This window comes from Eimeria necatrix, genomic scaffold, assembly GCF_000499385.1.
Source record: "Eimeria necatrix Houghton genomic scaffold, Enh_scaff118, whole genome shotgun sequence".
In the NCBI taxonomy this organism is placed as follows: domain Eukaryota; phylum Apicomplexa; class Conoidasida; order Eucoccidiorida; family Eimeriidae; genus Eimeria; species Eimeria necatrix.
In genome coordinates, this window is record NW_013651957.1 from 1 (window position 1) to 21,617 (window position 21,617).

General features: G+C 51.4%; 3 protein-coding genes across 3 annotated transcripts; 2 read left to right on the forward strand and 1 right to left on the reverse strand.

The window, feature by feature from the left end:
- Positions 1-985: 985 nt before the first annotated feature.
- Positions 986-2,978, reverse strand: ENH_00006360 (hypothetical protein, conserved; the record flags this gene model as incomplete). Its single annotated transcript, XM_013578513.1, has 3 exons — positions 986-1,009; positions 1,101-1,358; positions 1,587-2,978. The coding sequence occupies 3 exons, from the start codon at positions 2,976-2,978 to the stop codon at positions 986-988; spliced, it is 1,674 nt and encodes a 557-aa protein (XP_013433967.1).
- A 3,690-nt stretch (positions 2,979-6,668) lies between these two features.
- ENH_00006370 (GTP binding protein, putative) lies at positions 6,669-10,752 on the forward strand (the record flags this gene model as incomplete). Its single annotated transcript, XM_013578514.1, has 7 exons — positions 6,669-6,792; positions 6,997-7,169; positions 7,796-8,036; positions 8,168-8,409; positions 8,626-8,746; positions 9,762-9,906; positions 10,680-10,752. The coding sequence occupies 7 exons, from the start codon at positions 6,669-6,671 to the stop codon at positions 10,750-10,752; spliced, it is 1,119 nt and encodes a 372-aa protein (XP_013433968.1).
- Positions 10,753-15,068: 4,316 nt separating this feature from the next.
- Positions 15,069-21,066, forward strand: ENH_00006380 (CAM kinase, SNF1 family, putative; the record flags this gene model as incomplete). The annotated part of the gene is made up of 6 exons (XM_013578515.1): positions 15,069-15,638; positions 15,841-16,010; positions 16,319-16,507; positions 16,687-16,884; positions 17,269-17,401; positions 17,659-21,066. 6 exons carry the CDS (start codon positions 15,069-15,071, stop codon positions 21,064-21,066), a joined length of 4,668 nt encoding a protein of 1,555 aa, XP_013433969.1.
- Between the last annotated feature and the right edge of the window lie 551 nt (positions 21,067-21,617).

A 21,617-nucleotide genomic window follows, 5' to 3' on the forward strand; every position in this document is an offset into this window, starting at 1 on the left:
TTGTTACTGTTCGTGTTTGGGGAACTTGGAAGGCAAATGAGTCCCCAAAAGGTCAGCAGCAACAGCAGCAAACCCTAAGTGCTGCAGCCCGAAGCAGCAGCGCTCCAAAATGGCCCTTTCGTGCAGCCGCGCGAAGGCCCGCCGCAGCCCCTGCAGCAGAGAATATAAATTAAATAAATAAATAAATAAATAAATAAATAAATAAATAAATAAATAAATAAATAAATAAATAAATAAATAAATAAATAAATAAATAAATAAATAAATAAATAAATAAATAAATAAATAAATAAATAAATAAATTGGAGAGGAGGAGAGGAAGCAGCAGCAAACGGACGAAGCGGCGGCGGCTGAGGCCGCCGCTGCGCCTCAGGGCTTAGGGTTTAGGGTTTAGGGTTTAGGGTTTAGGGTTTAGGGTTTGGGACCTGCTGGGAGACCGTTTGAGTGCGCAAGTCTTGCATTTTGAAGAAGGAATTAACTTCTCGCAAAACAGCAGCAAAAGTCTTCGGCAAAATTCTGCTGCGGTGCAGCTTCGCCATTGCTGCCAGCACCAAGTGTTCAGACAGCGACAGCTCCTGCCACTCCGGGTCTTGCTGCTGCAGCAGCAGCAGCAGCAGCAGCAGCAGCAGCGGCAGCAGCAGCGGCAGCAGCAGCAGCAGTGCGCGGGGGCGTTGGAAGGAGCAGCAGCGCAAGAAGCAGCAGCAGCAAAAGCAGAAGCAAAAATGGCACCAGGCACAAGCAGCAGCAGAAGCAAAAGCAGCACAAGTAGCAGCAGCAGCAGCAGCAGCAGCAGCAGCAGCAGCAGCAGCAGCAGCGCACGTAAGAGGAATGATGTGCAGTAGTCCGCGAAGGGAAGGGAAAACAAAGACACGGAATCCTGACACAGTTCACGCTGTTCGTGCTGCTGCTGCTATTGCTGCTGCTGCTATTGCTGCTGCTGCTGTTGCTGCTGTCGCTGCTGCTGCTGCTGCTGCTGCTGCTCGCCTTACCTCCGCAGTACTGATTGCGTCTGCACACAATTTCAGCCGCAATCCCTCCTTTTTTTTCTGCTGCTGCTGCTGCTGCTGCTGCTGCTGCTGCTGGCTGTCCCCCTCAGCAACGGGAGAAGCAGCAGCAGCAGCAGCAGCAGCAGCAGCAGCAGGCTCCTGCTGCCAGCAGCTGCGGCCCCCCTCTGTTTGCCGAATAGGCGAGTGCAGCGGCGAGAGGGCCTCGGGGGCCTCGGGGGCCCCCCAAGCTGCTGCTGCTGCTTCAGCAGCAGCACGCGGCAGCGGGGGCCGCAGCAGCAGCAGCGGATGCACAGCAGCAACAATGAAGCTGCGGGCGTCTCGCCCCAAAGCCAGAGCGCGCTCGCACAGAGCCTGCAGCAGCAGCAGCAGCAGCAGCAGCAGCAGCAGCAGCAGCAGCAGCAGCAGCAGCGAAGGACGCGCGTGGAGAAGCAGCAGCAGCAACGGCTATTGCGAAGCAGCAGGAGCAGCAAAGAAGCAAGCACCGCGGCCACCCCCGAGCAGCACGCACGCCCAGAACAGCAGCAGCAGCAGCAGCAGCAGCAGCAGCAGCAGCAGCAGCAGCAGCAGCAGCAGACTGACAACAAATTTGGGGTCACTGAATTCTTTGTCGACTGCAGCATCGAAGGCCTTAAGAAACCTCTCAGCCCTCTGCAAGTCCCCCCCATACCCCCCGCCGCCGCCGCTGCTGCTGCTGCTGCTGCTGCTGCTGCTGCTGCTGCTGCTGCTGCTGCTGCTGCTGGGGGCGAGGAGCTGCTGGGCGTCGACGGCGAGTAGGCTGCTGCGGAGGAAGCGGAGGAGCTGGGGTGTACGTACACCCGAAGAGAGAGCGAGTTTTTGCATTGTAAATCTGCTGCGAATTCTTTTTTCCATAAAATCAATTAAATCCAAAACTGGAGAAAGACAAACAGTGAAGATGTGGAGGCCTTGTGCGTGCTGCAGGTCGAAGAGGTTGTACAGCAGCTGCTGCTGCTGCTGCTGCTGCTGCCCGCTGCTGCTGCGCTCCCGCTGCAGCAAGCAGCAAACTTCCGCGCGGTCCAGCACCAGCAGCACGGCCCGCCCCAGCAGCGAGCAGCAGTCCAGCAGCAGCAGCTGCAGCCGCTGCAGCCAGTCGCCGAAGCTGCCGCCGCCCTGCTGCAGCAGCTGCTGCAGCTGCTGCTGCTGCTGCTGCAGCAGCTGCCGCTGCTGCAACGCCGCGCACAGCCGACGCACGATCGCCTGCAGGATCGCCGTGTCGCTCGCGTACAAAGAACAGTTCACACGCACCACCAGCAGCTGCCGCTGCTGCTGCTGCTGCTGCTGCTGCTGCTGCTGCTGCTGCTGCTGCTGCTGCTGCACGAAGCGCAGCGCGCACTCAACTGCTGTTGTTGCACCGGAGCCGCGGGGCCCCAAAACCAAAACGCTGCTTTTCTCTTTAAGTTCGAGGCAGCAAATAAGCTTCGCAGCAAAGGCCCCAGCCACCGCCTCCACAGAAGCCCCCTTGCTGCTGCTGCTGCTGCTGCTGCTGCTGCTGCTGCTGCTGCTGCGGGCGCGGAGTGCAGCAGCAGCAGCACTTTCGCCCCGCAGCAAAGACTCCACAAGCGGGGAAGGCTCAAACCCACTCTTCCGCGGGGGGCCCCCCGGGGGCCCCCCTAATGATATGCTGTGCAGCTCGCCCCTGAGAGCAGCACGAAGCCGCTGCCGCAGCACGTGCTGCAGCAGCAGCAGCAGGTACTCTCCGGACTGGAGGCGGTCCAGCAGCACTTCGGAAAAGGGAGGGATGGCCTCGGCCTCCCTTTCTGCTGCTGCTGCTGCGGCGGCTTGAGCTGCTGCTGCTGCTGCTGCTGGCTCTGGCGCGGCCGCTGCTGCTGCTGCTGCTGCTGCTGCGGTGTGCGCGTCTGCAGGGGGCCCCGGGGAGCTGCAGCGGCGCTTCGGGGAAGGCTGAGGGTCCTCTGAGGGGCCCCTGGGCCTCCGAGCCCCCAAGGGGGGCCCCATAGTGCTGCCTGGGGGCCCCTCTTGTCTTAATTGCTGCAAAAGTGTGGCTAGAAGGGCACAGAGACGCAGCAGCAGCAGCGAGGGGCCCCAGACAGCGCTGGGGGCCCCACGGAAGAAGCACAGATATAGCAGAAAGCTGCAGTCCAGGGTGTTTTTTGTTTATTTAATCAGTTATATTTTACAAATTATAAATAAAAATGCTGCAGCTATTAAGAATAACGAATTTGAAAGACAAACGGGGGGCCCCAGAAGGCGCGGTGGCTTGGTGGTGATTGTGTTCGGGTGTACGTACACCTGAGCAGCAGGGGGCTTTGGACTCGAATCGGCGGCCAGAATATGAAATGAATTTAAAATATATTTTAAAGTTACTTTTTAATTTCATTTTTAATTTAAAAGGATCGTTTTGCCTTTATTTGCTGCAAAAACCGCAGCGAATGCTGAGGACCCCCTGGAGGCTGGAGCCCGGGTGTCACGACTGCGGGAAAAAGCACTGCAAACTGGCATTCAGCTCAAATAAATGAACAAATACAATTTAAATCTTAAATCATTAAAATTTAATTGCTTTTTTTGATGCATCAAATCGGGGAATCTCGCAATTACACCCCAACTTCCCCGGACTTTGTTGCATTGAGGCGCAGCTGTCGGGTGTACGTACAGCTGCCCCTGCGCGGGTCCCACTCACAGCTAAGAAGGCGTCTTCTGAAGTGGAAAGGAATTTAAATATAATATAAACCAAACTTTATTTCCAAATAAATATTATTTCAAGTGCAGCATGCATGCTTCTTTCGCTGCTGCTGCAGCAAAGACTTTGCTGCTGCTGCAGCAAAGACTTTGCTGCTGCTGCAGCAAAGAAGCTTACAGGCAGCAGCAGCAACGGCTTCTTTTCTGAGCTGCTGCTGCGGTGTCTGTGCAAAGGCGCTGCGGCGCTCAGAAGGATCTGCGGGGCTTCAGCAGCAAAACTACACATAAGAGGATATTGAAAATGCTGCTGCTCCTGAAGCTTCAGCAGCAGCCAGCAGCAGCAGGCAGCAGCAGCAGCCAGCAGCAGCAGCCAGCAGCAGCAGCCAGCAGCAGCAGCCAGCAGCAGCAGCCAGCAGCAGCAGCAGCTAGCAGCAGCAAGAACAAAAGAGGTACGAGTATGGCCCCGTATAAAGGCTCTTCAGACTGCTGCTCGTGAAACACCTGCGGCAGCAGCTGCCGCTGCTGCGCCTGCTGCTCATGGCGCTTCCTATTGCTGCTGCTGCTGCTGCTGCTGCTGCTGCTGCTGCCTTCTGCGACTCGAGGTGAAGTGCAGGGGCGGGCACGTCGCTTACGATGCTTTGACGGACCACAGCAGCAGCAGCAAGAAGCTGCAGCAGCTGAACAGCAGCAAATTGAAAAGGAAAAAAAACAGACCAGCCGCCAAAGTTTTCGCAGTGTAAACCCTAAACCCTAAACCCTAAACCCTAAACCCTAAACCCTGAACCCTAAACCCTAAACCCTAAACCCTAAAGTGTAAGCGTGGAATCTTGAAAAGGTATTTATTAGAAAGCCATTTCAAGTACAGATGCTACATTTAAGAAAAACATAATATTAATAAGAGTTTATTGATTAAAATGAATTCAAGAAATGAATTAAAAGATAATTAAAAATAAAATCTTTAAAAAAGAGAATTAAAAATTAAAACTGAGTCCAAATGGTCTTTTTTGCCGCAGTGTAAACCCTAAACCCTAAACGCTAAACCCTAAACCCTAAACCCTAAACCCTAAAGTGTAGGCCTGGAATCTTGAAAAGGTATTTATTAGGAAGCCTTTTTTGTGTCTTTTGATCCACTGAAAGACAAAATGTCTCAAAATATTTTTCAAAAGACTTTAAAAGTCATTTATTTGAAAGTGGCATTAAATGGTATTTTTTTATTTCTTTTGAATTATCTTTTATTAAATGAACTTCCTAAAATGCTGCTGCTGAGTGGACCAGTGCTGCCGGCAAAATGTGACCACTGGTCACTTCTTTTTGCTGCAGGACTTCGGGAAATATTTTACTTTTATTTTTTAATTTAAAAAAGATATGCAAAAGGATAATAGAGCAGAATTTTCTTGAAGAGGAAATTTGACTGGCATTTAATTTTCGAGTTTCGTTTAAATTGCATTTATTGAAAAACAAATATTTTATAAAAAAATTTTTGGACAAATATTTCTCTATTTTACATCTAGTGTCAGTTCATAATTTTATTTTAAATTCTTTTAATAAGTATTTCTTTATTTTGCATTTAATGGCAAATTAGAATTTAAATTTATAATTTTATTTAAATTCTTTTAATAAGTATTTCTTTATTTTGCATTTAATGGCAAATTAGGATTTCAACTTTAAAGAAATGCGTTTATTTCCTGAGTTTCTCCCTCAGCAGCAGTAGCAGCAGCAGCAGCAGCAGCAGCAGCAGCAGCTAGCAGCTCTCTGGCTTCAAAAGCGGCTCATTTCGAAGCATTTTAATTCAATTAAATGCTAAATAGCAATAAATAAATGAATTTTAAATTATTAAATTTAAATAAATTAAAAATAATGCCAAGAAGTGAATCAGAAGTGTAATTTGGCAAATCCTGAAAACCAGAAACGCCACTCTTCTCGAAGACCTGCAGGGCTGAGCAGCAGTTATAGCCCTTTGATTGTTTTAAATTGAATTAAAATAAATTAATTTATTAATTTAATTAATTTTTATAAATTAAATTAATAAATTTATTCATTTCAACCAATTTAATTTGTTAAACCCGTCCTTGAGCGCATGCAGTCGCTGCATGCATGCAGCCGGGGGCTGTGGGGCTGTGAGCAGGCGAGCCTTCCTGGGGGTTCCTTTAGCAATTAAAATAAATAAATAAATAAAATTAATTTAAATTTAAATTAAAAATTTTTCTGCTGCAGCAGCTCAACGACAAGCGCCCTGGAACGGCGGCCCGCGACGTGAGACCAGCAGCAGCAGCAGCAGCAGCAGCAGCAGCAGCAGCAGCAGCAGCAGCAGCAAAAACGCAGAGTTGGGCCAAATTGAAAGCTTTTTAAAACTGGCACTGCATGCAGAGAATTGGGCTGGCTTAGTGGCTTTAGTGTGTGGACTTGGAGGCATTTTTGGGGCCTTTTTGGAGTTAGGGAATAAAGAAAAAGTCTAGAGGAGAAGAAGTGCTGCAGCGCTGCTGCAGCAGCTGCTGCAGCAGCAAGCCCTCACAGTGCGCGTTTTGCTGCTGCTTCTGCTGCTGCTTGCTGCTGCTGCTGTCCCGCAGCCCCCCTTTGCTTCTTCTCCTTTGCTGCTGCTCCAAAAGAAGGAAAATGGCCCCCAAGAAAAAGGAAGAAGTTGAAGAAAAGATTCTTCTTGGCAGGCAAGACAGACCAGTGGACCACCGCTGTGACCAGTGGACCTTCGCGGGTTTTTGGTCTTTTTGTTTCAATTGCAGCTCAATTAGTCCGGATTTCTTTGCCATTTTATTGTAATTAATAACAGGAATTGTTTTATTTAAATGGCAGACTCCAGCGCAGCAGAACAATTAATTTTGTTTTAAATTCGCTGAGGTGTACGTACACCTGGGGAGTGAAAAGTGCAAAATGGTCGAAATTGGGTCATTTTTGTTCATTTTTTTTGATTTAAATTAATAAAAATGAATTATTTTAATAAATGTGAAATATTAAATGCTTTTTTGCTGCTGCAGACCCAAAAATACCCTCAAAATGGGAATGGTCGGCCTCCCCAATGTGGGCAAAAGCACCACTTTCAACTTGCTTTCCAAGCAGTCCGTTCCCGCGGAAAATTATCCCTTCTGCACAATTGACCCTCACGAGGCAAGGATGAACGGTGAGGCCCTGCTGCTGCTGCTGCTGCTGCTGCTGCTGCTGCTGCTGCTGCTGTTACCCCTGGCACAGCTACAAATACCGCTGCTGCTGCTGCTAGGACCGTTCCCTTTGCTGCTGCTGCTGCTGTGGCGATACGCCGCTGCTGCCGCCGCTGCTGCTACCGCCGCCGCTGCTGCTGCTGCTGCTGCTGCTGCTGCTGCTGCAGTGCCGGACGAGCGTTTCAAGTGGCTGTGCAGCCACTTCTCCCCCAAAAGCGAAGTTGCTGCGACTCTGTCGATTTTCGACATCGCCGGACTTGTCCCTGGAGCGCACAAGGGCGAGGGCCTCGGCAACGCCTTTCTCTCTCACATCCAGGCCGTCGACGGCATTTACCACGTGGTCAGCAGCAGCAGCAGCAGCAGCAGCAGCAGCAGCAGCAGCAGCAGCAGCAGCAGCAGCAGCAGCGGCAGCAGCAGCAGCGGAAGCGGTTTTCGTAGCGGCAGTATTCGTAGCGGCAGCGCCATTCGTTGCAGCAGCAGCAGCAGCAGCAGTGTTCGTAGTAGCAGCAGTAGTAGTAGCAGCGGCGAGTGGCAGGAGTAGCAGCAGCAGCAGCAGCAGCAGCAGCAGCAGCAGCAGCAAATGCAGCAGCAGCAGCAGCAGCAGCAAAGATGATATCTATAGTTACAGAATGCAGCAAATACAGAAAATGCAGCTGCAAGATGCACAAAGTCCAAATAATTCATTTATGATAAACAGCAGGAAGCAGCAAATGAAAATATAAATTTATTTTTTAAATTTAAAATGGTTTTTAAAAGTTCTTCATTTGGAATTTAAACAAAGTTTAAAAGTATTCAAAAGATCCAAAACAATTAAAGACAAAACAACAAAAAATGAAGAATATTGAAACGCTGCAACTGCATGCAAGCCTCCAACCGCTGCTGCTGCTGCTGCTGCTGCTGCTGCTGCTGCTGCTGCTGCTGCTGCTGCTGCTGCTGCTGCTGCTGCTGCTGCTGCTGCTGCTGCAGGTGCGGGCGTTTGCAGACGAAGAAGTGGTGCACAGCGAAGGCGAAGTGGACCCCGTGAAGGACTTGGCGACAATTGCTGCTGAGCTGCGGCTGAAGGACTTGGAAAGGGCGCAGCGGCTGCTGGAGGAGCAGCGCAGCAGCAGCAGGCAGCAAAAGGTTTTGGACAAAAACAAAAAGCTGCAGGAAGAAGTTCTCCAGGCTGTCATAAAGTTGCTGCAGGACAACAAGTGGGTGCAGCAAGGTGCGCTCCCCGCTGCTGCTGCTGCTGCTGCTGCTGCTGCTGCTGCTGCTGCTGCTGCTGCTGCTGCTGCTGCTGCTGCTGCTGCTGCTGCTGAGCCCGGCCGCAGCACTTGGGGGTGGGTCTCGCTGCAGGGAACTGGAAAGCAGCAGAAGTGGAAGTGCTGAACGAATACCAGTTTTTGACGGCGAAGACAGTCGTTTATCTCGTGAACTTGAGTGAAAAAGACTTCATTCGACAAAAGAACAAATGGCTGGCCAAAATCCACAACTGGGTCCAAGAAAATGTCCAAGGGCCCATCATTCCCTACTCCGCAGTCTTCGAAAACAAACTTGCAGAAATGGCGAGCGAAGAGGAGCGCCAGAACTACATCAAGGTGCGTTTTTTCGGGTGTACAGACACCTCAACTTCTGCATTCATTTTTCGACTTTCTCCAATTAAAGAAACATTAAATGCACTTTTTCCATTTAGTTGCAAATAACGCGTTTTTATCCCACACAAGCGGGGCTGTGCGTGCAGCTTTCCCGGCCTAGGGTTTAGGGTTTAGGGTTTAGGGTTTAGGGTTTAGGGTTTGGGGGGTTTGTGTGTGCAGAGCAGCGGAGCCTCCAAAAGCATGCTTGACAAAATAATTCAAACTGGCTATCATGCGTTGCATTTAATTCATTTCTTTACTTGTGGCGAAGACGAAGTGAAGTGCTGGACAATTCGCGCAGGTGCTTTCTTTGAAGTTGAAAATCCCAAAAGACACTTTTCTTCTTTTTTCAAATTGCTGCATTTGTTCTTTCCATTTCTCTCAAACTATTCTGTTCTCTGTTCTCGCTGCTGCTGCTGCTGCTGCTGCTGCTGCTGCTGCTGCTTCCTCTCCCCTACTTGAACTGCCGCGTCAATCTGCTTCCTGCTAAAAAGGACCTCAGCACTTTGCTGCTGCTGCTGCTGCTGCTGCTGCTGCTGTCTAATCTGCTTTAAGTGAAATTTCGGCTAAGTCCATTTGTTAAGAATTGCGCAACTCGGTGGTGTTTGAAGCAGCGGAGGTCGTGGCTGTTTAGTCTAGTGGTATGATTCTCGCTTAGGGTGCGAGAGGTCCCGGGTTCAATTCCCGGAACAGCCCCTTTTAGTACTTCTTTAACTTGCATGTCTAAGCAGCTCACTGCTCTCAAATATACTTTTAAGTTTTATTATTATTTTTTTCCTTTTCGAATCCACCTTTTAATTACTGATTTTCCTCCTGTTCATGCTCGGGCACTGCGTGCCAGACTGCAGCTTTCCTGACATTTCAAATGCACATTAGTCCTCTATAAGTGTTTCAAATATTTACAAAAGCATTTTTAATATTTATATTTCTCTATTATTGAACTCATTAGACAGATTTTGCAAATTATAATGCAAATAAATGGGCAGTCGTGTTTGCACTGATGCATAAACCTGCGGATACACCCCGCGTTTTGCAGCACTGAAGCGTGGTCATAAATAAGCACGGGAATATATCTATGTTCATGAAAATATATAATTATAAAATGTATTTGTTTTTATTTTTTAGCTTTTTACTATTAACAACGGTCTGTACGAGGACACTCTGAGTATAACAATGAGAAAGAAGCTGTTTTATATACTGAATATTTCAAGGATGCAGTTCTGTTACAAATGCATGCAAGTACTTATGTGTACATGCATGCAAACCTTTTTGAAGCTTTTGCATGCAAATTTGTTCTTTTCTTTGCTGCTTTTCAGGCACCAAGGCCCCTCAGGCTGCCGGTGTAATTCACACAGATTTTGAACGCGGGTTCATTTGTGCTGAAGTGTACAAGTACACAGACCTCGTCGAGCTCGGCAGCGAGAATGCAGTGAAAGCAGCAGGGAAATACTTGCAAAAGGGGTCAGTACTTAGGGTTTAGGGTTTAGGGTTTGGGGTTTAGAGCTGCACAAACCCCAATTGTACTTAGCTACCACATCGCACAGCAGTCTCGTGGCGTGTAGTTCATGACATTTTTTCGGTTATCTGCAGAATTATTTCTTGCAAATGTCTGCAATTTGTTTGGATTTTGTTTTTCAGTTTTTTAATTCGGTTTTCTTGCAAATGTCTGCAATTTGTTTGGATTTTGTTTTTCAGTTTTTTAATTCGGCTTTCTCGTGCCAGTTTCACAGTCTGCATTGGCAGAGACAGCACACTAGAAATGTTTTGGTTTCTGCTGCATTTGGCAATGCTTGTCCGTTTTTGATTTATTTTTTGTTTGGCCTTCCCATCACTTAACTCTTTTCTTTTAATGCAGATCCTTTTATAATAGAAGTAGAATCTCCATTATATTCATATGTATCTAATAATTCTCAAGACAGTACTAATTGAACCAATAGAACACATTGTGTTCAGATAAGTTACATAGTCAGGATAATCAGGTGTTCTACGTGGCACAATAATATCATCAGATTTATAATTTAAAATTTCTCTTAAATTATATGAACTTCCATAAGCTTCTATTGCCCATATTTCCATTTCTCCGAATCTTTGTCACTATTTCAAAAGGTATTATAACTAGAAAAAGTTTTAATACCTTTTGAAATAGTGACAAAGATTCAGAGAAATGGAAATATAGAAAAGTTAATCTTGTGCTTTTATACTTTTCCAAAACCCCTTATGTTTTGCTTTTGCAGCAAGGACTACGTCGTGGAGGACGGGGACATAATATTTTTCAAGTTTAATGTAACAAACAGCGCAAAGAAGTGATTCTGAGTCAACTTGAAAATTTAATTTGAATTACAAAGGATAATGATATGCAAAAGATCAACTGATTGCTTCCTCAACTACAAATTGGCTACCTACTTTGGCTGCGGCAACGAAGCAGCAGCTGTGGACTTTTCCTTTGTTTGCATTTCTTGCCTTTGTTTTCGTCTACTTCACCAAGTTTTCCATTCCTTTCGTTTTATTTAGCATATTTGTTTTATTTTCTTTCTTTTTTTGCTCCCCAGAGTTTCAAGTAGGGCTCTAGGCCTACGCTGTTGCAGATTGAATCTCAGATCAGCTGCTACACCAGTGACACTGCAACAACCTGAAGCTGAAAGACTCTTGCAAATGTTCATCGGCCTCACTAAAAGCATGAAAGGCACAGCTTTTATTGTTTTAAAGACTTTATTGAATTCAAAGATAGGGTTTTGCCAAGACACATAGGACTAGACTTCCTTTGCATGCAGCCTAAGCCAGCTCCAGGCTGCAGTTTCTCTCCAGCCCATGCTCTATTATAAATAATAATTTTATCTAACGCTGAGTCCCGTTTTCAGTCCACTGACTTTCTTTCGAAAACTGAAGAAACCGCCAAAGAGTAACTTATTTATTGCTGAAACCTGTGGGAGCAGTTTCGATTCACCAGTATTACCCAGTGACTGTAAATGACAATTGCAAAACGGATTTCTAAGTTAAATAACTATCACATCTTGCGTTTTTTCCGCACACATGAAGTAGCCTGCAGCTGCGCGCAATGCCTTCACTGGCTTGCGAACTTAGCAGGATAGGCACAAACACTCTGTGAGTTAATGCCGAAGGAACGAACCGGCATTCTAAAAAGTTCTAATCCCTCTGCACACGTCGCGGAAGAGACGCACAAATTGAAGTGTGTTCGTTCTTCAGGACATTTATATTCTCATTTTTGTTTATGAAATCTCGTTAAGTCTATACGGGGTCAGTTTGGAGGTGTCACCTTAACTTTGCGCCATAGGTCCTGAAACCTCGAGTCTTTTCCACGAAAATTTCCGCTCTTCTCAGCCAGTTTTCAATCTGCAATTGGATATAACTCGTGTTTCAGTTCTCGGCGGGAAAAAAGAAATCACGGAAGGCAAATAGAAGGACCAATAAGGAATGACAGTCACCAGAAATCAGAAGAAATGGCCTTGCACACTCTGATGCTCTCATGCACCCGAAAATGTACAATTGCCCACGCATATCAGCCACGGTCGCTTTTGTTCCTTGAGGATGCACGAAAAATTCAAGAATCTGAATGCTGGCTGTTACCCTTTCTGCTTTTGTGAATGCGCTCTGTGCAGCTAGAATGGGAAACTTTCATGAAAAAACGAATGAGATAAGTGGAAAAACATGCTAAAATGGAACAGACTCTGCTTTTAAAAGGACTAGCCTGTACAGTATCTATCAGAGTCTATTCGTTTCAGCTTTTGAACCTCACTGCTGCGTGAAGAGTTGCTGCTCCTGGGCTCCTGTCCTTCTCTGTCTTTCTCGCCATTTTTTCCACACAAACTAGTTCGATCATAGTTTTAAAGACTCTGATACTTTGAAATGGCATTATCGACTGCACAACTAGTTGCGATGCTGCTGACATTTAAATCTGAATTGCCTGCTTACCGACTGACTTCGTTTCATCGCCAACTTTGGCAACTTTGACTTGCGCACAATTATATTTTCCACATTTATGCTTTTCATGGTTATAATAAACCTATTTTAAATTTACCCTAATGCTGATTCAACATTTAAAGGACGGGAAAGACATATTAGGCTAGGGGAGCTCTTAGGGTCACTTGGACGCTCCTAACCAACTTCAAACCCCACCACAAGTAAACCGCAGTTGCATCGGCCGTCAAGCCAGGAAACTAGCCCAAGTTCCAATTTTCAGATAAATGCAGTGGAAAATGAAGGTCAGTAAAAGAACGAGCATGCTTTTGAGGCATTATTGTGCAAAGCAAGGCGGGGTGAGCTTGCCACACATCCGAAACCGGAAGCCGTTGGATCGAACGAGTTGTCCGCAGTGTTTTGCAAAAAATTGCGCTGAGAAAAAGGTACAAGTAACAAGCAATTATAGGGTTTTAAGCAGTATTGATTTCATAGAAAAGGCCGAAGGACTCACGATTGTCCGTGCACGGCTCCCCGTCGGCTGCGCCCGCAGAAAAGGAAGAAAGAGACCTGCCTTCGTGAGTCCTGCGGCGTTTCTCATGCAAGTATCCACAAAATCAGTCCTTTTATATTTTAAAATTTTTATTTCAGGTTTATTTGCAAGAAAAAAGGAGTAAAACGCGCGCTGGATCATTGGGAAGACGAAGGGGCCTCTTGGCTGGCGGTGGCTGCGGCCCCAGTAGGTGGCCGCGCATGTGGCATGCTGCCTCTTCTGTAGCATGAACATAATTGGAAATTAAAGATCTGCTTGTCTAAAGCCAATACACTTCACATTGTTTCGTACTGAGAGGGACAGAAACAACAGCAGTAGCTGCAGACTGCTGCGCGTGCTCAAACACTCAAGGCAAAGGTGTCAGGCCTTCCTCGCGCCGGCGTTGCCGTTTGTTTCTTCCCCTAATTCTATTGTACTTCTTTAAAATTTGAAGAGCAAAAGTGCCCAAGTTTATCTTTTGCTTGCCTTTTCTTGGTGTATTTCTCTCTTGCATGTATGTGCTCGTTTCTGGTGTCACCGACCAGCGAGTCGCCTGTGAGCCCTTCAAGTCCTGTGGCTGTATGTGTCTTTCCCAGCTCACTTTGTCTTCCTTGACCTTCCACTGAACCACTCTTTTTAATTTTTTTTTCGTTTTCATATTTATTCCCAGTTTTCCAGTTGACTCTCGGAATATGCTCTCTTAACAGCAGACGCGGCGTCGCTCCAGCGCAGGCCTCTGAAGCCACTCTCAGCAGCGGTAGCAAAAACAAAGACGCAAATAATTAAGTGGGATCAAACCTGTAGAAAAGTAGAGAGGAGAGGGCCAAAGGAGAGCCGCTGGCTCTGTAGATCTCCGACTGAAAGGACAGCCAGGAGTCCACTCTTCATTGATGGGAAGCCACTTTTCGCCATTGTTCTCGTTTTAAGTTCAGATTTATGATGCGCGAACTGACTCTTGGCCCTGCTGCGCCCCCTCAACCCTCCAGTCTATCCCTGTGCTGCTGCTGCTGGGGCCATGAAGCCTGCGGCGGCGCCCCCCTCTTTGCCTGCAGGGGAGCCCCTATTCTTTGGGGCCCCCCAGAAGGCCCCCCAGGACCCCAAGAATCGGAGACCACTGGTCCCTCGGCTTCACCTAGCTATAGGATCCTGTAGCCCCAACGCCACAAGTGAAACCGAGGGCGGGCCCCCAGGGGGGCCCCTGGGGGGGGCCCCCCCCAACTCCTCGCAGCCCTTGCCCCAGGGCCCCAGAACCTCCAGGGTTCACTTCACTGGGGCAGCCCACGAGGGCCGAGTGCCTCTGCGGCACCGCTGGGTCCGTAATGGCTGCTCCTCTCTGGCCCCAGAGTCTGTGCTGCACCTGTGTACCTACAGGGGGCCCCCCAGGGGCCTCCAAGAGCTAAGGGGGCCCCCCCACTCAGGGGGCCCCACGACAGTCCTGCATGCCTTTGCGCAGGCTAAGGCGTTGAACTTCGGCGGCCACTCCGAGTGCAGCGCCCCTCACCATCACCACCATCACCAGCAGCAGCAGCAGCAGCAGCAGGCGCAGCAGCAGCCGCAGCAGCAGCTGCAGCAAGCTGCACACGAATCGCAGCGCTCTCCCAGGAACCCAGAAGCGTCCGAGCGGCCCAGCAGAGGCCGGAGGGGATCTGGGGGCCCCCCTGGGGCCCCTGGGGGCCCCGAAAGTCCTTCTTTGTCCTCCACTAGTCGCCAGCCCGCCTCAGCAGCAGCAACTGCAGCAGCAGCAGCAGCAGCTCAGCGCGGAACGCATGCAGGAAAGGGCCTCTCGCTGGATTTGAGGCCCCTAGCGGGGGCCCCCGCGGAAAGCCCGAGGCAGCTGGAGGCGCCCTGGGGGCCCCCCATCCAGGGGCAGCAGGGGCCCCCGGGGCGCAGCAAACGCCTGGACCCTAGTGAAGCAGCAGCAATGAGAGACTATACTCTTCGCATGTCTCAGTACAGCGAGTGGCAGGCGGAGGGTCTTGCGGATGGTCTTTTGCAGCAGCAGCGGCGGGGCCACCTGACGGCGAGGCCGTCGACCTTTGCTGCTGCTGCTGCTGCTGCTGCTGCGGACTGCAGCAGCAGCCTGCAGGGCCCCCCGCCACACAGCGAAACCCCGCGGGCCTCCCGAAACCGCGTGCAAAGCCTCGTGCAGCAGCTGGAGGCCCGCAGGATCCGCTGCATGGGAGGCAGCAAATTGCGGGAGGCAGCAGGAGGCTCTTTGACAGAGAGGGGCCCCCGGCCGGGCACAGTGAACTTGAGGGGGGAAATAATTTGCAGCAGCAAGGCCTCCACGGGGGGCCCCTGGGGCCCCTTTCCGACCCACCGGCAAGATCTGCCTGCGCAGCAGCCCGCTGATAGCAGCCAAGATCAGCTGCAGCCACCAGCCCCTGCTGCATGCACTCAGGAGAGGCCCCCGGCCCAGTTCTTTGAGGCCTTCGGAGCTGCAGAAAGCCCCGCAGGTCTTGGGGGCCCAGAGGGAAGCTGGGGAAGTGAAAGTGCCCAGCTGCAGTCGGCGCTGACTCGGGGGGCCCCCGAGAAGCTCGTGGGGTCTTACTTCCTGGGGCGCACCATAGGAGAGGGCACTTTTGGCAAAGTGCGCGTGGGAACGCATGCATTGACGGGCGAATGCGTGGCCATTAAAGTCATGGAAAAGGACAAATTAAAGGCAGCAGAAGACGCAGAAAGAGTCCTCAGAGAAATACACATTTTGAGGGCCGTCAGACACCCCCATGTCATACACTTGCTCGAGGTTCGACACGCGCAGCAGCAGCAGCAGCAGCAGGAGCTTTCCTGCTGCTGCTTCGCAGCAGCTCCTGAAATGCGCATTTTGGCGCATTTACTGCAGATTCTTGGCTTGTGTATCTTTCGAGTTTTTCTCGTGGTGCCTCCGCGGGCTCTGCATTTAACTTAAATGCTTTTTGTTTGACTTGCATTTGTGCGTGAGTCCGCAGATAGTGGAAACTGCTTCCCGTTTGTACTTGGTGATGGAACTCGCTAACGGCGGGGAGCTGTTTGACTTTATTGTGCAAAGACAGCGCGTAGACGAAGACACAGCGCGGCGGCTTTTCAGGCAAATCCTCTCGGGAGTAGAGGCGCTGCATTCCATGTGCATCTGCCACAGGTGAAAAGCCGCACAATTTAATCGAACAAAACCACAAACAATTGACTCAATTAAGGTTCTCTAGAAGGAAAAAGACTAATTATTTCCCCCAAACGACCAAGCTGCAGCAGCTAGCGAAGAACCTGCCGCAGTGAACGAGTTTCTGCCTACCTTGGGGCCCCCAAGCACTTTTGGAACAAGGGTGGCCTCCTGGGGGCCCCCCTATTTCTTTTCTGTTCATTATGATGAATAGTCTGGGCCAAGCCACATTTGCTGCGCAGCCCTTCACTAATCTGCGCATGTTATCTGTCTTTGTGTCCTATTCCCAGAGATTTGAAACCTGAAAACTTGCTGCTGGATTCATCATTGAACATAAAGATTGTTGACTTTGGCCTCTCTAACATCTATAGACACAAAACAATGCTCAAAACTGCATGCGGATCCCCCTCTTACGCAGCACCAGAGATTGTGCAGGGCAAGCTCTACTCGCCGCTGGCCGTCGACATATGGAGCTGCGGGTGAGCACGCCTGCAGCAGCAGCAACAGCAGCAGCAGCAGCAGCAGGAACAGCAGCATCTTCGCTCTAAGTCTTAGCCCGTTCCCGTCTGTTGCTGGAATCTTCACTTTTCCTGCAAGGAGTTCAACTTAGCTGGCCTCGAGTGCGTTCATTTTCCCACTTGATCTTCTTCTTCCTCAGGATTATCCTGTACGCACTCTTGGTGGGTCGCCTCCCCTTTGAAGACAACACAACTGAGGGTCTTTACCGCCGCATCGTCAGCGGCAATTTCGGCTGCCCCAAAGACATCAGCCCGGAGGCCAGCAATCTGCTGAGAGGCATTCTCCACACGAACCCTCTCAAGAGGCTGGGGCCTCTCCAGATCAAGCAGCACCCTTGGTGAGCAGCTGCTGCTGCAGCTGCTGCTGCGTGCCCCATTCTAAGCATTAGTGCTGAGGCTCAAAGGGTCACTAGCTGCAGGGCGTCCTTTACGTCTTAACACAATGGACAAAATAAAGGGCTCCTGTGTTCCTCATTGTTGTTTGGCTTTTTGCACTAGCATGTGCACAGTTTGCATTTTCGCTGCTGAAAATATGAATAGATGCACTGGAGGACCCTGGAATGCTGCTGCTGCATTTCCAGTTCCACCCTGCATGAGAAGAATGCATAACGAGAGCAATTTGCCGCTTTTTGATGGAAGTACAGAACTAATGAGATCTCCTTTCTTCACTGACACTGCAGCAAAAGTGTTCACTTGCAGACTCGATGTGCATAGGCGTGCAGGCTGAGCGGCAGCAAAGGGTTCGTGCAAATCCCTCGCGGCCTCTTCACTTCTCGCTGGCCCTTCGGGCCCCCCGTTTGCTGCGTGGCCGATTGTCGGGCCTGCGCGGAGTGGCTGCGGCCTCCCTCAGTTCAGGTGGGTGTGGCCTGTTAGGGTTTACGGCCTGAAGCCCGGGGGCTGAGGCTCTATGGCTGAGGGTTTAGTGTTTAGGGTTTAGGGTTTGGGGCACCTGTACTGTGTGCACGCAGCTGAGGCGGGATATACTGGAGCTCATGCCGCGCTGTGGCTATTCATTGGAAGCCCTCGAGTGCCACATCCGCTGTCACCCTGTGGGGCCCCATGCTGCTACGTAGGCCTCTTGCCTTCCCTTTTTGTTTTCTGTCCTAGCGCAGACTCTTTCTTTAGCTATTCCTTGGCTGCTGCATCTCTGCTGCTGCAGCAGCGACTGTGGGTGCTGCAGCTTTCATCTGCTCTGCACAAAGAAACGGCGAGAAGAGGAGGCGGCGGCTGCGAGGCAGCAGCAAAGACAGGCGCTGCCTGACAGTCAGGGCGTGCCGCAGCTTGCATCCCCTTATCCTTCTCCAGAGCGCCTATCTGCTGCTGCAGCAACATCTGCTGCTGCGGCATCTGCTGCAGCAGCTGCCGCAGCATCTGCTGCAGCAGCAAGTGGCCCGGCAGCCACTGCTGCGGTGGCGCCTGCTGCTCCTCTACCTCAGCTGGCCCCAGCCTGCCCTCCACTTGAAGCAAAAGGAATGCGAAGAGGCCCGCTGAACTCGGGAGGGCTAATGGGGCCCGCAGTTGCTGCAGGGAAAAGGACCCTGAAGGGGCCTTGCAGGTCAGTGGAGTCTTTGCCTCTTTGTCTGCAGCCGGCACTGCAGCAGCAGCAGCAGCAGCAGCAGCAGCAGCAGCGACAGGTAATGGCGAGGCAGCTGAAGGCGATTGACCGCCGCTGCTCCCCGAAGCCGCGAGCTAAAGCCAAAAGTGGCGCAAAGCTTACGGGAAGCAGTGGGGGCAGTTCAGCTTTATCATCTCCCAAGGCGGAGGCAGCCCAAGCCCAGCAGCAGCAGCACCAGCAGCACCAGCAGCAGCACCAGCACCAGCACCAGCAGCAGCACCAGCAGCACCAGCAGCACCAGCAGCACCAGCAGCACCAGCAGCAGCAGCAGAAGCAGCAGCCCTCAACAAATGAAAGTGACCCACTTTCACCCCGCTTCGGAGGGAAGGTAGAGGCCTCGGCTATGACCCTTGCTCTGCCTTGTGAGCGCAGCAGCAGCAGCAGCACGGAGACTGCAGAAGAGAACTGCTGCAGCCCCGACACTCCACACCAGTGCCACCTACAGAGTGCTTCAAGAGAGCGTTTTGAAGCCCTGCAGCGGCAACAGCAGCAACAGCAGCAACAGCAGCAGCCGCAGCTGCTCCAGTCTGCGCAGCCGCTGCAGCAGCAGCCTTCCTGCGGTGGAACACTGCAAGCAGCACAGCTGGTGCTGCAGCAAATCGTGCTGCGGCAGCACCAACAGCTGCGGAACGAGCAGCTGCAGCACGACCTTGAAAAAAGGGGAGGCCAAAGGACTGAAGACAGAAGCCTCAGAGGGCCCCTGACAGCACGAGAAGTTCAGCATTCCAGCCACCGATTTGCTGCTGCTGCAGGACCCCCCAAGACTCCGCGGCGAATGCTGCAGTCTCTCTTGTCTCCCCGCTGCTCGCTCACCCCAGTTACACTGCAGCAGGGGCGGGGGGTTCGTCCGCAGCAGGAGGTGGCGGTCTTTGCTGCTGCTGCCACAGCAGCGCGAGCAGCAAAAAGAGGGCTTGCCTCTGCTGCCGCTGCTGCAGCTGTAGCAGGACAAGCTGCCGCGAGCGCTTCTAAGGGCCCTGCAGCAAACGAAACTATGCGCGGGCAGCTGGGCCCCTCAGCAGCAGCTTGCAGAACAACAGCCCCAGGCCCTCCAGCGTCTGCTGCAGTGCAGCCAGAGGCCAGCGATGCTGTTTTGCTGCTGCAGTCGAAATGCGGCAAAAGCAGCAACCTCACGCTCAATCGAACAATATCTGCTACTTGCAATTTTGCAAAGGCCTCTGGCAGCAGCAGCAGCAGCAGCAGCAACACCAGGCGAGTGCAGCGCCTTGCAGTCCAAGCCAGGAGCAAAGAGCTCGAAACGCTTACCTCTGCCACTCCCAGGGGCCCTCCGGCTCCCTGGAAAGCTGCAGCAAATGCCACAGGAAACAGGAGCAGCAGCTGCATCAGGGGAAGCAGCAGCAGCAGCAGCACGGCTCGGCCTGCACCCTCGACTTCTGGGGGCCTCATTGTTCCCAACAGGCTTGTAAAGCCCTTGAGCGCCTGCGGCGATGTTCGTCAGCAGCAGCAGAAAACGCCGGAACAGCTGCAGCGCCATTTGCAGTGTTCCTCAAAGCTCAGCAGTGGACAGGGCCGCCGCTTAGTGCAAAGCCAGCAGCAGCAGCAGCAGCAGCAGCAGAAGCAACAGGCAGCAGCGGCCCCTGAACAAGTCCAAGCAATGACTCAGAACCCCCAGCTGCTGCGGCAGCAAGCGGAACCCACTGGGACCCCAGCTAAGACCTCAGCTGGAAATGGCCTACAGAAGGTCCTCCCACTGCCTCTGGGCGCCTGTAGGGGCTCGCTGCAAGCCGGTGGGGCTGCAGCAGCAGACACAGCAGCAGCAGCAGCAACAGCAAGGGGAGGCTCATACACTCACCGCAACCTGGCGCTGCGCCGCAACCCTGTGGCGCCCCCAAAGTGTACAGTTCGGAAATCAACGGCTGAAGAACTCCCAGCCAGAGCCTGCATGACTGCTCGGATGTCGCTGGGCCGCAGTCTCACTGCAGCAGCTGCTGCAACAAAGGCAGCAGCAGCTGCTGGCCACGAAGACAAAGGAGCGGGGGTCCCCAGGGCGCTATCCACAAGACTCCGAGAGGGAACTCTCCCCACAAGAGCTCGGTTCCCTTCTCTGAGATCTTTCGCAGCAGCAAAAGCCAAGTCCGCAGCTTCTGCGGCAGGGGCTTCTCAGGTGGCGTTCTCAGCGCAGAAGCAGCAGCAGCCTGCATGCAATGCTGCTGAGACAGAGCAGCCGAATGTACCAGCTGCAGCCTCCACTCGCACAGCCCTGCGTCTGGGCAGGCCCGGGGCCGCAACAGCAACTGCTGCTGCAGCACCAGCAGCAAATTTTTCTCGTGCTGTGCAAAAGCCCCGACGGCGATCAGAAACAACCGACAGTTTACGGAGAAGCAACATAAAAGCGGCTGGGCTGGACCAGAAACCTCCGCTGGGAGTCGCAGCAGCAGAGAACCGTGCGCAGCTCAGACTGGCTCTTGGAGGAGCAGCTACAGTTCCGAGCACAAAACTGCAGCGCCTCACCAGCAGCAGCGGTTACACTGCAGCAGCAGCAGCAAAACAAATTGCAGCTGCTAAAGCTCTCTCCCATGCTTCATCTGCGGGCGTAACAGGGTCCATGCTAGCTGCAAATAGGAGATCCCTGGACAAGCAGGTGGACGCTAGAGCTAGCAGCAAATCAAGCAGCAGTTACTGCAGCAGCTACGGAGTATCAAGTGCTGCTGGCGCTGAGCCAACTGTGTCACTGAATCCTGCTGGGTTCCCAGAAAAGCCGCAGCAGCAGCACGCCGAGAGGAAGGTGCAGCACAAGCGGGGGGGCCCTCTGGCCCGCCATAGAGTAGCTGGGAGAAATTCAAAGTGCTCCAGCCGGCCATTGGGGGCCCTTGCTTCTCGGGCGGCTGTTGCAGTGGCCAGCTCTGCGGCCAACACCCGCAACCGCAGCTTCTCGCAAGGGACTTAGCTGATTTGCGGCCGAAAGCCGGGCCAATGCATGCGCTAAGTGTTTAATCTCAGTCTCACGCGTGCGTCAGTGCATGCAAGGCCACACATGTGAGCCGTGATAGAAACGATTTGAAGTAGAAACACCGCTCTCTGTGGGGTAAGCCAGTGGCCACGTGGCACAGCGCCTTTAAGGGTGTGGCTATCTCCAAAATAATTGAAGGGCTTTCGCTAGATTAAATAGTTGATCGCTGTTTCATATCCGAGCAGAGGTAACGCTAGCTTCAAACACGGAGCAGCCACCAGCATAGTTGTTTTACACTCCCCTGATAGGCCTTTGCAGCCAAGACTGCCGATTAAGAAATTATGAGCTGGCCAAACTATAGCAGCTTTGTGCGATTGCTGGCTACGTACCACTTACCAAAGCAGCGGAAAATAGGTTGCAAGTGCGCTCCTGAAATGAGTACCATTTTTCAGAGCAGCGGGTAACAGGTGACGGTTCCACATTACTTTTGTTTCGAACAAACGAGCTCCATCTAGGCATATGAATCTTTAGCACAAATATTTAAAAGT